We start from the raw sequence: 17500 nt of genomic DNA, 5'->3' as shown, positions 1-17500 counted from the left end.
ACCGGCAACCCTCCGGTTACAAGTCCGAAGCGCTAACCAGTAGGCCATGGCTGCCCCTACATATATATATATAACTTATATATTATAACTTATCCCGACCAGGTTCAGAATGGCCAACAGATGTTTTGTATGTAGATGACATGTTCCTGTGTGTTTGGCAGCCCTGAGGAAGAAGTCCTTGTCCATGGCCAGTCTGGACCCTGATGGGGTGAGGGTGGACTTGGGAGACCAGGTGCTGGTTGCTGGACAGAAGAAGGGAACCATCCGCTTCTACGGAAAGACAGACTTCGCCCCAGGTAGAGAAATTAATAAAGACGTGAAAATCAGTCTAAAAATGAATTCACAAATGACATCTTTATCAATGTGTTGTTCATAACTATATTGTGGTGCCAGCATTAACAACCAGAAGTAAATTATGTGCATTTCTGCAGCTCAACCAGTAGATCAAGGTATTAATGGCATCAAGGTTCAACCCTCAAAGAGTACAGATAGTAGTAATATACTGAATCTTACCTGTTTTTTAAGTTGCCTGCAGTAAAGGCTCCGCTTTAATGATGTTGTGTTGACACCCTGTGTTTGCTGTTGCCTAGGTTACTGGTTTGGCATCGAGCTGGAACAGCCGACGGGGAAGCATGACGGCTCAGTGTTCGGGGTGCGCTACTTCAGCTGCTTACCGAAATATGGCGTCTTCGCACCTCCCTCCCGCGTGCAGAGGTACAGTACACCCCCCCCCCCCCCACACACACACACACACACACACACTTATCCCAACGGCTGAATAGGCACAGGAGTCAAGTCACAGCCAGGACTAACATGCACACCTACTTTATCAATTCAATTCAATTTAAATGTGCTTTATTGGCATGACAAATTGTATATTGTATTCCTAAAATATTCACAGGAATAATGAAAAAACACATATAAACATTATTAGATTTAATAAATGTCCTTATCTTGGTCATCATCATAAACTGAACTTAAAGCTGTCTTTGGAGCAGGCCAGTGAATCACCAAATCTGTGTATCACCAGACCGTAATGGTCATAAATTTACAATGAGCAACATAATTTTGTTTATCCCAATACCACCTCCAGCAGCAACTTAGTTTTCAAGGAGATCTCCCATCCAAGTACTTACCAAGCCCACACCTGTCTAGCTTCTATGATTCAGCAGAGACAGGGTATCTGTAGGTCTGGCTGCTGACAAAGTAGTTCAGAATATGAATCCTCTCTGACTTTAATTGTTCCAAGCTTTGCCATTGTAAGCACCTCCTTACGGTGTCTCTTCTGCATCCGTATAGACTCGGCGGCCCAAAGGAGTCCCAGGGAGACGGCACTCTTGTGAAGAAAGTCCATCAAGTGACAAGTAAGTCTGAGACATGTACGTACTAGGATATGTCTGGTGAGTGTTACTGTGATCTACTGTATATCATAGTAAAAATAAAGCAAGTCACATTACTCAGTAGTTTTATATTCAAAGTCCTTTAGTTTGCTGTACGCAGTAATTAAGCTCAATTGATTCTTTAAAGAAATAACCTAAATATGCAATGTGATTCTTCTGATGGGGTCACTGTTTTGAGGCTTAGCAATAGCCCTTACCTGTTTTTGCTGTTGCTCTCTGTGATCTTTGACTAGTTTGCACTCTTGTTGTTGCTGTTGCTCTCTGTGATCTTTGACTAGTTTGCACTCTTGTTTTTGCTGTTGCTCTCTGTGATCTTTGACTAGTTTGCACTCTTGTTGTTGTTGTTGTTGCTGCTGTTGCTGTTGTTGTTGTTGTTGTTGTTGTTGTTGTTGTTGTGTAATTTGCTCTTTACATGTTTCATGTGCTGTAGTGTCCCAGCCCAAGCGTCACTTCAATGCGGTTAGGTCTCCCAAAGACATCACATCAGAGAGCTCCATATCCAGGTACACGGATGATTGTGTGCGTGTGTGTGTGTGTGTGTGTGTGTGTGTGTGTGTGTGTGTGTGTGTGTGTGTGTGTGTGTGTGTGTGTGTGCGTGTTTGTGTCCTCATCTGTGCGTGTGTGTGCTTGCTCCTTTGCATGTTTGTATATGAGCGTGTAGCATCTTCTGCAATAGTCATATAATCAACGTTGTTTTTGTTTTGTTTTGTCCTGTTTGTTTTTCTCAGGTTGCTTTTCTGCTGCTGGTTTCCATGGATGCTGCGTGCAGAGATGCAGTCCTAAACCATCTCTTCTCTCTTCTCCTCCTCCCTCCCTCTCACGATAAACCAACTCTTCTCTCTCTCTCTCTCCCTATCACCACAGTCTGTGCATCTATCTATCAATCTGTCTATCATCTATCTATCTATCTATCAGTGCTTCTTATTCTATCCACCCCTAGTCTCTCGTTCCCTCTTCTCCCCTGGACTGTCTGCCACCTTTGATTTCTGCTTTGATCTGAAAACCAATCAAACTGTTGTGGATATAACTGCAGTGTTCCCTCCCCCTCCCTGTCCCTTGATTGCAATTCAATAGCAAAAACTAGTGCCTTGTATATTAACTAACATCCTGCATTCCGTTTATTAAACTAATAAAACGAACAAACAATACTTAAAAACAGACTTGAAAGATGCAAACCTTGGAAAATAAGAACCTTACAAAAGCCATTTGTTTCTAAGTGACTCCAGCGTGAAATCTTAAAGCCTTCTGATCATTGACTTGGGTTGCTTTGGGCTTAACTGCTGGAAAAGCTCTCTTTTAGTAGTTGCCAAAAACCACCTAAAGAACTTAGACCACCAAAATATGCTATTAGCCAATCAGATCTTCTGTGAGGATATACCTCCAACTTGCCTAGGCTCTCTCACATCCCCCTCCTGTGGGATTCTGACCATGACTACGCTAAAAGATCAGCTGGACTTGGAAGCGATCTGGTACCGATCTGGTACAGGTCAGCCGGACCTCAGTCAGACAAGAGCTGGGTCAGGGCCAGAACCCGTTCTGGACTCAGACGGTGTCTGAGTGTATGTGTAGACTAAGATCTGCTAAATGCCTGCCTGCTCCCTCTGCTTCCTGTTTAGAGTCTTCAGCGCAGCGCTGACAGTGTCCTTCCATAGTTCCACCATTTTAGTATCAGACTGGTGTCTCCAGCTACCTTCTCTCTGATTGGTTGTGTGCTCAGAACAAACAACTCAAGCTAAGGAAACTCTTTATCTTTTGTGTCAGCATTATTAGAATTTTCGATTTGTGAGATGTAATATTATGAACCTAAGAGGCATCGTAGAATATAATCTACTCAATAATTAGCATGCCGCGTATATGGGCAGGGATTCAAATAACATGGATTAAACTATCTAAGACTATACAGGGTTTTTAACACGACTCACTGCTGCCCTCTGCTGGTGTAACAGTGAGCATGCATGGAGTGTGCTGTGTAGTGCATATCTGCATCCCTGTGTGCAACTTCTCGTGTGTGGGAATGCGGCAGCCTGGACGTACAGTATGTAGCATACACACAGCATACATGATAGACAAAACTCAGCTTCAGGCCTCTTTCTGGAAGGCTTTAAGCCACTTAATTGCTTCTTCGTCCTTGTTAAAGAAACACTTGTAGAGACCCTCAATTTTTATATTCTTAAGCTCCCTTACTGGAAGCAGGTTGAGCTGGAATCATTAGCAAAACCAGGGTGAGTTGTTTTGAGGAGTGTAAAGGACTGAGCTTTGTTGAGCAGAGCTTGAGGGATGGGGCCTTTTTTAACCCCTTAAACCCCAGTTTTAGCCAAAACGTGGGGAAGGGGGATTTCCTAGAGGACCCTGTATCAGAGAGTCACATGTTCCAAATGCTGCTCTGCTCTCCTCCTTATGGACGACACCCTGACAATCTCACAGTCACAGTCAGAAAAGCACCTGAGCTGGTGGGACCTTGTACAAGTGAACGAGGGAGCATAGTTCTGTCCTAGACACGCCCGCTACCACCACGCATGGTCACCGTGTGCCAAGGTAGACGCTGGTGCAGTGGTGCTGTGTGTGATGTGCGTCAGCCGTTAGCGTTCAGAGCCCATGGCAGTGGGGAGATGCTGTGTGAAAACGTCAGGAATGCCTGCTAGTGCTAACACATCGCAGTTGATGTTAGTGTCTCAACCTCAAGACCCGCTCACCCCACTCCCTCTCTCTCTCATTTCCTCTGCCTCCTGCCTGCCTATCTGTCTGTCACACTTAGGTTTAACGAGAGTGTGTATGTGAGTGTGTGTGTCTGTGTCTGTGTGTGTGTGTGTGCCTCTTCAAGACGAAAAAACAAAGTGGACAAAAATAAGCGACAGTCCATAGACTTCAATAGGTCCGTGCTTAATGTCTAACTCAACGAGTATGTTGACACTGACGATATTTAATCTGTGTTATCTTGCTACGTGACTCTGGATAGTGTTGTTTTTTTCCACTCTCTATATTAAAACATACTAATGGTACTTCTGACACCTGAAGCGAAAGCACATCAAGAGGGGGTGTAAACACTCCGGAAATCTCTTTAATCACACACGTGTCGTGATCATATCCTGTCAACAACAACACTTTGAAACTGCAAAAAAAGAGTCATGGACCACTACATCTGACAGCTGACTGATGTCTAGATAGTCACATATGTGGCCTCAATCGCTGTGCCACAACCTTCATAGTTCATTCACCTTTTAAATTTTGAGTTTTTTTTTTTTTTTTACTCCTTGTGGAGTTCTGGTTGTATAGATGTGTGAAATCTGAAATAATCACTTTATTCTGGTTAGAATTGTGTGGCACCAAAACATTGACCACCAAACACCATAGAACTCCTGTTTTTTTGGTCATTCTTATTTTTTGTAGTGCTTGAAATTGTCATATAAGAGGTCCTGGAATATTATTTATGAATGTTTTAGATGGATAATGTAAGATGCTGTATACTTTTTACTGTTCAATGACAAAGTAGTCTGTTCATGTGTCAAGAGTTTGTATTGCAGCGACATTCCAGGTCTGCAGGATGTCAACGGATTAAATAGCTGTGAAGTTGTTCACTATTGAAGCAAGTTTGTTTTACAAACAACTTCCTTGCCACTTCATCCTTATCCCCTGGAAATAATGAAACGTTTTAACGTCGTTACACTGTAAATCGCGCATCTCATTCAGCTGTGAAGTTGGTCAACCATTGCTTTTCAACTTTTCGTTTTTGTCTTGTCTGAAAAAGATATATTTTAATAATTTGAGGACAAACTTTTTTACGTGTTTATGTTAAACCGGTTACGATATCCAAATCGATGTTTTGTGTCTCAATGATTTCAGATATGTGGGAAATGTTAAAGCTGGATTAGTTACCGGTGTCATAAACTAATGCATGCTCTCTCTCTTCCTCTCTTTCATGATATATCTTTTTCCAACTGTGTACCAGCATGGAAATGCTTATAATTAACATACTGACCGTGGACACTAATAAAAGTTTGATGTTTTTTTAAAACAATGGGAGTGAATTGTTTATTTTTCACGAAGATAGCATAATGATGTAAAGTAACATATGATGATGTGTGGTCAATAAAGTGAGTTTTTTTAAAATATAACAAATTACACAAGTGAACGCAACAGTCCATTTCCAAACGTGATAATGACGCTGTGCTAAACAAATAAATTAAGATGAGGCAAAAGCAAGTAATGACTCCGTATAGGGTTGGCCTATTCGGTATCTCTACAGGACGTTAGACATTCTCTGGATACCGTTGGTCTCCTCGCGACCCCAATGTGTCTCCTCTCGGTCCTCGCTGTAAGATTCGGGACTCTTGACCTTGGTGTTCTGTCTCTTCCGTCGGGCACGACGATTCTTGAACCAGACCTGTTAGATTAATTGAAAATATGTCAGACACTAAATAATTGTGTGGGGACTTAAGAGAATACACCGAGACGTCAAATAAAATATTCCGTATTGTCAAGAGATGGTTTCTTACCCTAACTGTTTCCTCAGTGAGGCCGGTTTTTCTAGCCAGCTCTGCCCGGGCCTCCACGCTAGGATAGTCGGTCATAGTAAAGAGATGGTCCAGTTGTTTCGTCTGGCACTCAGTAAACACTGTGCGCATCCTGCTTCGGTGTCGCGGATTGACTGCATGAGGGCAGCACATCTGATCAGCTTGAGACCCTGTGTTTAAAAAACGACAACAATGCATGAGACTAATGCAAGGCATTTGTCAAGGAAAACTTGCGTTGACAGAGATATATCACTGTGAAAACTTTAATACAAAGTTTCGTACCTGTTTCATACGCGTATGCCTCCGAATGGCCTGGGGAAAAGGTGCTGATGTTGGAAGGAGCAGGCCTACTGTAGCAACAGACACTGCAGAATGAGAACGCTTGAGGGCTGACCTGGTAAACTGGAATACCAATTTGCATCCCGTATGTGCAGAATCCGTTCAGACCTGCCGGCTGGGCAGAGTGGTAGAGATTACCTCTCTGGGCTGGAGAAGAACCGCCGTCCGTGTAGTTGTCAATCGGCCAGTGATGCGTAGTCACGTCGGCAGATTTGTCCAGGATGTGGTCGATGGAAAAGTTGGAGAACTTGACCTCCATGGTGCAAAAAAAGAACCGATCCGGAGAAAGTCAAGTAGAAATAGTGCTATCAGTTTGGGTGAATCCTTGACTTGTGTCTGCTCTGTCTGTCTCGGAGGTTATGATGCCTTATAAACTCTTCACATACTTATAGGCCTAGGACTACATGGTTTGGACTTAAGGAATAAGACGATCAAATACCTCATTATAGATCAATAACGTTCCTTTTGTTTTGATAATGGGACGCGTAATGTGACACTCCGCATCAAAGTCCAATTAACCTTTGAAGACGCTCTGATGTCCATTATGAAAAGCTTTGATTCAAAGGATATTGCTCTGATGGTGTTATCATGTCTAGATTGAAGTCAAGTGACTGTTTAAGCCTTAAGAAATGACGTGGGCCTAAAGTATTTACAGTGGTTTGTATGGAATTAACTGTGGGATTGTTTGGAGTTAAGAGTTTTACATCCAATAGTTATTTGCCTAAGAAATAAGCAAATTCATAGACTTCATGTTTAAACTTTGTGTTCCCCGTTTTGCAGCTGTAGGCTTAACCGAATAGATCAATAACTTAGGGCATGTTGTTGAATATTATGGAAATGGAATCTAAGAATGATACGCTATATGAATTTCCGTTTTAGGCATGCAGGTACATAGCTCAGATTGCCTTATGCCAGATAAAGTGTAGGCCTAAAGTAACCCAATATCGCATGGCATTTACTCAGTGTCTGGAGTGAATAACTTGTCTTTTTGTTCTCAGTTTTGTATGATGTGTTTTTTTATATAGCCTACCTAATAAACAAATGTAATATTGGTTACCTACTAAGAAAGTTCTGCTTGAACATGTTGACCACGTCACTGAAACCAGCGTTCTGAGTTCTGCGAAGAGCTGAAACTTCTTTGATAAGGTAGAACGATGGACTTCAACAGAATGATTAGCATATCACAGAATTATGCGCTTTCATCTTTCTAACATCAATCAGAACGACACAAAATAATCAAAGGTGTTAGGAAGTAAGGTTAACTAGCAGGTTTTGTTATTTAATTTCAAGTGACATATCGATAGGCTTATAGTGGAGTGAAGGACGTTCAGAAATATAAGGGGAAATAAAAAATAATCTGAGTTGTGTATTCTCCAATAAATGTTACAATTTAAATTGTGCCTAATGTTTATTAGGTTTACATTAAACAACATGTTACATTCTTATAAATTTGTCTTATAAGTAAAAATAGGGAGATTGGCCTACATTCATAATAATGCAGGGCAAGCAGGTCATGTTTTCGCCATCATGTGGTCAATAAAAAGTGTTGCAACTCAATATTGGGACATAGGCCTAGGCCCTATATACAATAACAAATCATATTAATTTTGTGGACCAATCAGCCTATCAGTCCAACAGTTATTATACTTCTCTGATGTAGGCTACTGTATTTTGCCTAGATTTACACATAGATTTATTCTGTAGTAAAAAGTGTCCATTCCTTGAACAACATTCTGTAGCCCATCCATTACATATTAAAAGGAATAGACGTGGCTTTTCAAAATGAAGTAGCCCAAATAAAAGAATAAAAGAAACCAAATGTGGTTGTCTCGTTCATTCAGTGTTGTGCATGAGGTAGACACTGTGTGCAGAGATGGGAGTGGACAGAGAGAGCTCAAAGTGCAGAACCAGCAGGGTAGGTTCAAGATCCAGAACACACACACACACACACACACTTTCTGGTAATTGGGACCTACCTTTTAGTACATTGATTAAATCAAAATGTTTTGGGATCTCATGAGTGAGTTGAGTTGGCTGTAGAGCACCCCTGCAGGTATGGAAGCTTTGAGTGAATAAAGTTTAAAATGTTAAGTGTTTGCATGATTTCTTGGTTCAGCGTGCCAGGGATCACTTAACTAAAGCACTAATCTGTGTTGACCTAGTTGAGAGGGCTGTGTCTCTAAACAGACAACAGGTCTTACAGACCTACTTACAGGCCTTTGTCTTGCTGACTCAATCTGCCTGTTATGAATAAATGAACAAATCTAGCTGTTTGAAACGAATGTCTAGTTATTGTTTGGATTTGAGAATAGCCATTATGTTTTACTAGGCTACAGTCTAATGTGTAATGATTTTCTCAAAATCAGCATTGTTTTTTGCATTTATATTTCATATTTAAGTATTGAGTCATCATTTCCAGGAATTTTGTAATTGATTTTTAATTTAAGGTTATTGTCATTGCCATGGGTTCATTTCTTCTTAAATTATCAATCCATTTAAGTGCACATTTACCATACCAGTAGCCTATAGTGCAGTGATGGTGAGACCAATAGCACCCTTTTGAGAATATTGTCTGCTCATTTCTAGACTAAGATTAAAATCAGTCTGAAATGGACAGCTCTGCTCAACTGCTTTACCCGATTTAACTTCCGCTCATTTGAATGAACAAAGTAAACAACCCCGTAACCAAGCCAATCCCTCGTTTTTTGCCAACATTTTAAAAACATATGCGGTCTAATCCATTGATCTATTCGCATAATCCGGTGCAGATTAACAGATGAATGGCGTCTAACTGTGCATGTGGTCAAAGAAAAGATTGTTTCGAATAGAGTTTCTTTTGATCCTTCCCCTCTCTCGACTGTCCGATCAACGTGAATCAATCTGATGAAATAGGCTAAGCATCTTTTGTCAACTGCATTCCTGTGTTATCTCCATCTTCTGTGATTCGTTTAGTCATCCGCGCCACGGCGGTTCTAAATATACAACGCTCCGTCTGAATCCGCTGCGGCCGGGTTACACAAGGACTGCTTAGTGTACACTGAAATATTTACTCTCAAGTAAAGACGAAGATTAGACTCGACGCAAGCCCTAATTTTTCTGGGGGAAATGCAAACATGTGTGTCTCAAAATGGACAGAGATCGCCATAGTACCCAAGACGTCTCTCCAAATGTAAGCCCCGTGATTGACTGAGCTATTAGCTCATGGCTCTATCCACTAAACGATTGGAACAAAGATCCTCTCTCCGAACTGCATTTAAACAGGTTATCGTACATCAGTAGGACAACGCTTTATCTGATGCGCCTGAAAAAAATAGCCTACATTACGTAATCGCAGAAAAGCGGCTGAGAACCAAAGGGATGAACATGTCAAAGAGTGCATAAAAACTAAGGCTTTCGGTGCAATCCTACAAATGGCCATTGGGTGGAGACACTTACCAAATTTAGTGTAGTTTACATTGGTATGGCAAGATTGCAGCACATACAAATATGGGACCTTTTTGTCACATTCGATTAGACACTGCAACAACAGACAGGGGTATTCCAGCAAACTGTATCTGTTTGTCCACAGGCATAGGAATAGACATAATGCTAAGACACACATGTCTTTCTGTGCCAGCTCTATCTGACAACATTATCAGCAGTTTGTGCCTTCAGTAGGCGGTGTCTGTCAACCCCCAAGACACCCTCAAATGGACAGGACAGGAGCAGCTGTGTGTCTGCCAAGGCGACACTGCCCTGAAGCTTGCTTACTAACACACACACACACACACACAAACAAACCCACCCACAAACATACAAACAAACAAACAAACAAACACACACAAACACACACATTGTCCTGACCACCTGCAACCATCCCTAGCCAATGCACAAAACCACACACACGTACAGAAAACACATACTAACACACTTACACAAACAAATATAAACACAACCCGGATCACATTAAATTATTCCTCACCAATACAGGAACAACACACACACACACACCACATTACATCTCATGTCAAATGTGCTTCCTCACCCTGGGCAACCAGACATGTAGCCTAATATACTACATACTACACAAGAGACAAGCTAATATACTACATACTACAACACAAGAGGCATGTAGCCTAATATACTACATACTACAACACAAGAGGCATGTAGCCTAATATACTAGTACTACATACTACAACACAAGAGGCATGTAGCCTAATATACTACATACTACAACACAGGAGGCATGTAGCCTAATATACTACATACTACAACACAAGAGGCATGTAGCCTAATATACTAGTACTACATACTACAACACAAGAGGCATGTAGCCTAATATACTACAACACAAGAGGCATGTAGCCTAATATACTACAACACAAGAGGCATGTAGCCTAATATACTACATACTACAACACAAGAGGCATGTAGCCTAATATACTACATACTACAACACAAGAGGCATGTAGCCTAATATACTACACACTACAACACAAGAGGCATGTAGCCTAATATACTACATACTACAACACAAGAGGCATGTAGCCTAATATACTACATACTACAACACAAGAGACATGTAGCCTAATATACTACAACACAAGAGGCATGTAGCCTAATATACTACATACTACAACACAAGAGGCATGTAGCCTAATATACTACATACTACAACACAAGAGGCATGTAGCCTAATATACTACATACTACAACACAAGAGGCATGTAGCCTAATATACTACATACTACAACACAAGAGGCATGTAGCCTAATATACTACATACTACAACACAAGAGGCAAGCTAATATACTACATACTACAACACAAGAGACATGTAGCCTAATATACTACAACACAAGAGGCATGTAGCCTAATATACTACATACTACAACACAAGAGACATGCTAATATACTACATACTACAACACAAGAGGCATGTAGCCTAATATACTACATACTACAACACAAGAGGCATGTAGCCTAATATACTACATACTACAACACAAGAGGGGAAAGCAGACAGACATCTAACCTGATGGGATGTCTGATGGGATGTCTGATGGCAGGTTCTGATGGGAGGTTCTGATGGCAGGTTCTGATGGCATGCCTCATCAGTCCTTGTGTGTGTGGGGGGGGTTGAGTGCGCATGTGTGTGTATGTGGCCTACTGTATATGTGTGTGTGTGTGTGTGTGGGGGGGGGGGGTTGAGTGCGCATTTGTGTGTATGTGGCCTATTGTATGTGTGTGTGTGTGTTTGTGTGGGAAGAGAGTGAGAGAGAGAGAGTGTGTGTGTGTGTGTATGTGTGTATGTGGCCTACTGTATGCTGTATGTGTGTGTGTGTGTGCGTGTGTTTGTGTGAGGAGAGAGTGAGAGAGAGAGAGAGAGAGAGAATGTGTGTGTGTGTGTGTGTGTGTGTGTGTGTGTGTGTGTGTGTGTGTGTGTGTGTGTGTGTGAATGTGTGTCTATGTAGCCTACTACCATAAAGCCACCTCTGAACCCCTGGGTAAGCAGCACCCCTACAGGTCCCCCTCACCTTTCCGCCTGGCTGCTTTCTCTATCTCCCCCTCCCTCCCTCTCTCTCCCAGCCTCCCTCTCTCTCCCTCCCTGGCCGCCATTGTGTGGATGGGCCACTTTGGGTTGGGAGCCCCTCTCTCCGGCTCCTGCATAATTAAGTTGTTTATAATTAGCAGAGTGCGTAATCCATTCAGACGTGTGCTCAGTGAGTTATCTTCCCTAAAAAACTACCCCCCCCCCACACACACACACACACACCACTGCTTAAAGGGTCTATGGATGAGAGTGGTTGCTCCACTTCAGTTTGAGATAGACATTGGTTTGTGTGGGAGGGTCTCTCTCTCGCTCTCTATCTTTCACTCTCTCTTTCTCTCATTCCATCTCTACACAATTCTCTCACTCAGTCTTTCATTCCCTCTCTACTTCCCTCTATCTTTTTCTCTCCCTCTTTCTCTCTATCTCCTCCCTTCCTCAAGCTCCCCTTCAAATTCTCTCTCTCTCTCTCTCTAGCTCTCCCTCTTGCTCTTCTCTTACTCTCGTTCTCTCTCTCTCTCTCTCTTCCTCCCTCCCTCCCTCTTCCCCTCTCTCGCCTCCATTTTCTTCTTCTCCTCCTCCTCCTCTATTATTCTCCATTTCATAAAGACAATGTCCAATCGGACGGCTCTTGCACTGCAGCGTCCCCAGCTCATGCTTTCCACATGCTTGCCATGTTCCAAACATGTGAGCCACTTCACAAAAGCAGGCTGCCTGTTCAGCGGCAGTTCTGGCCCTGATCCGGCCCGCATCTGGTCCAGAGCTGGCGTACATCCGGCCCGCGCACGGGCCACATCTGGCCTGTACTCTCTCCACATTCAGACACTGACTGTCAGGTCACTAATGACTGTCATTCATTCCCACCAGTGACTCAACTCTCTCAGCTCTCTCTCTCTCTTTGTCTCTCTCTCTCTCTCTCTCTCTCTCTCTCTCTCTCTCTCTCTCTCTCTCTAACTGTCTGTACTGTACTGTACTGTACTGTACTGTACTGTACTGTAGTAAGCTGCAAGCCTCCACAGCCGCAAGCGGCACAGGTTAATCCCCCCGTACAGCCTTCACACTATAACACGGGAAGAAACAACCCTGCTGAACGCGGCCGCCACACCTTTGGACTTGATGCCCCTGAGTAGACCACAGAGCAATCTACAGAGCTTTTCTGCTTCCCATATATGGTCCAACCTCACTGCAGCATCCTCCAGCCCTGTTCCATGTTGGTAAATATTCGGTCTATGAACAAATTGTGTAATTCACTGCAATCTCTGTGAAAACACGGTCCTTATGTAACTGGCCTAAAAAATGGGTCATCATTTGAATATGTAAGTCCAGCTTAGCCAATCACAGTGAGGTATTACGACGCACAGACATTTGCCTGTATTCAAATAAGCACACGTGTCTGTGATATACTATGAATACTTACAGCCCCTAAATTTACATGGCAGGACAGTGATTCTGTATAAATATAGAAAAGAATGCACACCCTCCGAGGTGCTAGTAAGGAAAAATAAACTAAGAAAAAACTTTGTCACCGCACACTCTATCTCTTAATTCTTTTAAGGACAGTGATTCTGAGCAGTAAGCCTTCTCTGGTCATTTCTATTGTTCTTTGAGAAACATGGTTCATGAGATATTACCTAAATATAGCCTTCTATCGTTTCAAATTTACAATAATTGTATTATGGCCTTCTATGACTTGCAATCATTGTATTTTTGATTGCTTCACTATGTGTTCTGTTTTTAATTAACCTTCCACTATTGGTTGAAACCAGTAATGGCCTTCAATGAATGCAATTCTAAGAAATTACATTTTGACAAATCATGTTTTGACCATATTTTTGCACCACATCCCATTCTAACAATAGCCTACCTGCAGCCAGCAGCTGAAAGGCTGCAATGGGTTACTACAAGCAAACCATGCAAAGAGCAGCGGGGGCGTGGTTTTCACCTGTCCACCTGAGGCAGGTAGAATTACGAGACCTGTGAGTAACGACAGCTCTCCTGCGTGGTACAACAGGAGAACAAGACTCCTATTTGCAGTTTGAGTTGATAGTAGATTAATTACTGTTTACTCTGAGCATTGCCTCGCTTTTGTAATGTTCTAACTGATGTTTGAAGGGCTTCTCGGTGTTGTAGGGGAGCTACCTGAAGCCGGAACTTCGAAGCGGACGGTGTGTGGAAAGCCGGGCACTTTATTGGCGTAAGTTCACCAAACCCGCTTTCTGTCTCTGGAAGTCACATTGCAAACATTGATGGATAGGTGGAATTTCTTTTGAAATTAGGTTCCATTTTTGACTACAGTATAATACAATCATACCTCTGACAGTGTCGTATGCTTGCAGTTGTGCAGCTTGTATTAAATATTGTATCGTCCTGAAACAAGCTGCTGAATTTATCACTTTACAGCAGCGGAGTGCAGCCAAGCGCCAAGTCCACATCCAGGCACGAGGCCTGGGCTTCCGCGGATTTAATTTCTTGGATTGTAGAAATTGTTTCTCGATTGGGAATGCGATCCAGGGAGCTCGAGAGGAATGTCCCTGCATATTGTTTTTGAAATGAAACCCGTTTCGAGGTTGCAGCCTTACCGTTACTAACTTCCCTTAGTATTCTACGAGTCCGATAACACAGTGCCCTAAGGTTACAGCTGGTAGGGGTATCATTTAACCTGTAGGTTTCCCTCAGTGACATACGATGCGGTCAGTGAGGCCCATGACTACCTTTACGCCTCCTTGGCCTATTTCGTCAGCCCTATCGATTTGCGAGGAAATTGGTCCACGAGTTTTAAGTTACCCAAAACAGAATTAATTAACCTGGTTGTCTGCGTTTCCTGTGCAAAATACAAGGTGGTTGTCAACTATAGGCTATGCCTCACATCTTTCTCTCGCCTGTTGGTATATGTCGAGCACGTCGAAATATAAGGCTTTCAACTATAATCTTGCTGGTGATTCAAAGCCAACGCTTGATAGTTTCTTCAGGCAGCCTACATTAGCAAAGTTGCATGAAATGTTTGCCGACACTCCTCCTCCAGGATGCGGTAGATAGCAGGGTTGCAGCCATAGCTGTCATCTGAAATAGGGAATGTTATATGTGCAAGCAGCAAGTTACTTCTGGGGCCGGGAGAAGGGTAATATGAATACTTTATTAAAAACTTTGTATTATTCATGGAGCCCTTGACACAACTTTTTGGGAATTGCTTTGTTTAACATTTTGAGAGTCTACTATCTCTCCCTCTCTCTTTCTTTCTACCCCCCTGTCCACTGTCTGTCCCTGTTCATCTCCCTTCATCCCTTCATCTCTCCTTAAAGGACCTAAATTCAGCATATCCCTTCTTTTTGTTTGGTTCTGCAGGATATACAGTGGAATGTATTGCCCTGCAGGGTGTCTGAGGTGTGGCTCTCTCGTATCTCTGTGTTGACACGGCGCTTGCTTGCGTCATTTTGGGGTGCAAATCCCCTAATCGCACCGATTTCCCACCATGCAATCCTCCACAAGCGTTCATCAGCATGAGAATGGCGTCTGGCAGGGGCTGGGACAATGCGCTCATCCCGAAACCAAACCGTCCAGAGAGTGAGCTCAGAGAGTGAACGTGTGTGAGAGAGAGAGGAGAGAGAGCGCCCTAAGAATGAGCGAGCAAGTGTGTGTGTGTGTGTTAGAGAGAGAGAGAGAGACAGCGAGAGGGAGATAGCCCTGAGAGTGAGTGAGCAAGTGTGTGTGTGTGTGTGTGTGTGTGTGTGTGAGTGAGTGAGTGAAAGAGAGAGAGAGAAAGATTGCCCATCAACTCTTTTTATTTGAAAAAGGAATCTTAGTTAACATGGAGAAATGACATACAGGTGATGGAGATCAGACTTGTTGATAACTGTCACTGGAAGACTAGGAGGAGAGGAGTGTGCTTGAGTTTCTCAACTGAACTAGCGATCGGAAGACTGATGGAGCCAAGCTTGTGAATGCAGGATCAGCTGAGCGTCTCTCTTGAAGTGCATCGCATTGGGATTGTTTAGATTGATAACATAGTTGAGGTTGAAGTGTTGATATGAGTCATCCACGATCAAAATTACTCTTTAATCTGAGCTGTTTTAGACATGTACTTTTGTGAACTCTGACCAAGTTTGTTCTCACCATTGTCTAAATCAGATCATGTGTGTGTGTGCACAACGTACAGTAGTTTAAGATCTGGGACGAGCATTGCCCTCTCAGCTATGTGGGTGTTCTGCTGGCAAACATAAGGGTTAACTTGGGTCCTGATTACTCACAAGATCTGTGGCCTTGATTATTTGTGTGTGTGTGTGTGTGTGTGTGTGTGCGTGTGTGTGCGTGTGTGTGCGTGTGTGTGCGTGTGTGTGTGTGTGTGTGTGTGTGTGTGTGTGTGTGTGTGTGTGTGTGTGTGTGTGTGTGTGTGTGTGTGTGTGTGTGTGTGTGTGTGTGTGTGTGTGTGTGTGTGTGTGTGTGTGTGTAAAGCCTGAGAAAGCATATCCAGTTGCTGCCCCTGGCACTCCGTGCCTTACAGTAGAGTCCTGTTCTCCCGCCCGCATCTCGTTGGGACGCTGGGATGGCTCCAGGCTGGAGTGGTGGACAGCCTCGTGCTCCTGCCCGTTCCTGGACAGCACAGTGTGTTTGCTGGTCTCCTATTCATCTGGCCCCCCTGTTTCCTGCGGCCCCTAATTGATTCCCATTTGGAGAGTTGCGTTTGCTTTCCTGCTCCCATGGGTCGGTCGGTCGGTCGGTCCACCCGTGGGTCTGATTTGATTAGCGATCAGATGATGGATTAGCGTTGGTGGACAAAGGTCTCGCTCAGGAGGGACGGGGGCCTGACCGGAGACAGACCGTGCCACGCACGTGGATTGAGTTTGGAGGCTCCTCTTGTATCATCCTACCAACACACACACACCCCCTCCCTTTCTCCTCATCAATCTTCCCTCTTTCTGTCATTCTCAGGATGAGAGAGAGAGAGAGAGAGAAAGAGAGAGAAAGGCAACCTTCCCAGATGCACACAGAGAAAGACCTACACATGCCCATATACAAACACACTCCTTTTTTCTCATCCTCTTTCTCTTCATCATTCTTCCCTTCCCTAGCATCAGTCTTCTGTCTTTCTCAGGTGGAGGATTTAAGGATTAAGGATTTCTTTGGGAGGGTGGTGAGGGTGATGGGGTGCCAGGGCTCTCCTTACCCCTCATGCCAAGCCTGTTTACACTTCCTGTACTCGACTCGCTCTCATGGTCATTATTTACTCCCTCTTTCTTTCTTTCTTTCTTTCTTTCTTTCGCTGAACCCCTGTGTACACCCCCCTCCCCCCTGCCAGGGCCCAGTTCAGGCTCACAGACGAGGCACACTATGCCGGGAAGCTTGGCTGGTTCTGACCCGAAAACCGCATCTGACTGATGAGGCCACACAAACAGTAATTAGCCTTTGTCCAGCATGGCGGTCCGCTGGAGCCGGGCCCTGTGTTGGCCAGCGGTCTGTTTTGGGCTGTTTGGGTTGTTTTGATGAACAGTTAGCAGTGTTGAGCCTCAGTGAAGGACTGTCATTCATCCCCACCCTCCCCCCCCCCCACACACACACACACACACAGAGAGAGAGAGAAAAAGAAAGAGAGAGACTCTGCACAAATGCAAGTCTCTCCCACAGACAGACACACACACACACAGACACACACACCCTATCGAGCCTTTGTTTACAGCCGAAACTAGCTCCTGCAGGCAAAGACGGGGAGCTTGTTGTAAAAG

At 43.6% G+C, this 17500-nt stretch overlaps 2 protein-coding genes across 4 annotated transcripts in view; both read left to right on the top strand.

Annotated features, from left to right (window-relative positions):
- clip3 (CAP-GLY domain containing linker protein 3) overlaps nucleotides 1-5411 on the top strand; it is a 37917-nt gene extending 32506 nt beyond the window's left edge. Inside the window, exons 10-14 of the mRNA XM_076281767.1 lie at nucleotides 162-296; nucleotides 591-714; nucleotides 1300-1364; nucleotides 1831-1903; nucleotides 2129-5411. Of these exons, the coding sequence (XP_076137882.1) occupies nucleotides 162-296; nucleotides 591-714; nucleotides 1300-1364; nucleotides 1831-1903; nucleotides 2129-2183 (452 nt within the window). The 3' untranslated portion in view covers nucleotides 2184-5411. The remainder of the gene's footprint in view (nucleotides 1-161; nucleotides 297-590; nucleotides 715-1299; nucleotides 1365-1830; nucleotides 1904-2128) is intronic.
- Nucleotides 5412-13756: 8345 nt separating this feature from the next.
- The window catches only part of LOC143122075 (uncharacterized), a 37827-nt gene continuing 34083 nt past the window's right edge, over nucleotides 13757-17500 (top strand). For all 3 annotated transcript variants that reach the window (XM_076282874.1, XM_076282875.1, XM_076282873.1), the window contains exon 1: nucleotides 13757-13977. The gene's annotated coding sequence lies outside the window, so the exon portion shown is untranslated. The remainder of the gene's footprint in view (nucleotides 13978-17500) is intronic.

This window comes from Alosa pseudoharengus, unplaced genomic scaffold (assembly GCF_046254945.1).
Source record: "Alosa pseudoharengus isolate Yale_2024_CS ecotype anadromous, Long Island Sound unplaced genomic scaffold, YU_APseudo_1.1 YU_APseudo_1.1_scf_13, whole genome shotgun sequence".
Taxonomy (NCBI): domain Eukaryota; kingdom Metazoa; phylum Chordata; class Actinopteri; order Clupeiformes; family Clupeidae; genus Alosa; species Alosa pseudoharengus.
Note: the sequence above shows the minus strand (reverse complement) of the source record. Positions and strands in the feature narration are given on the sequence as shown.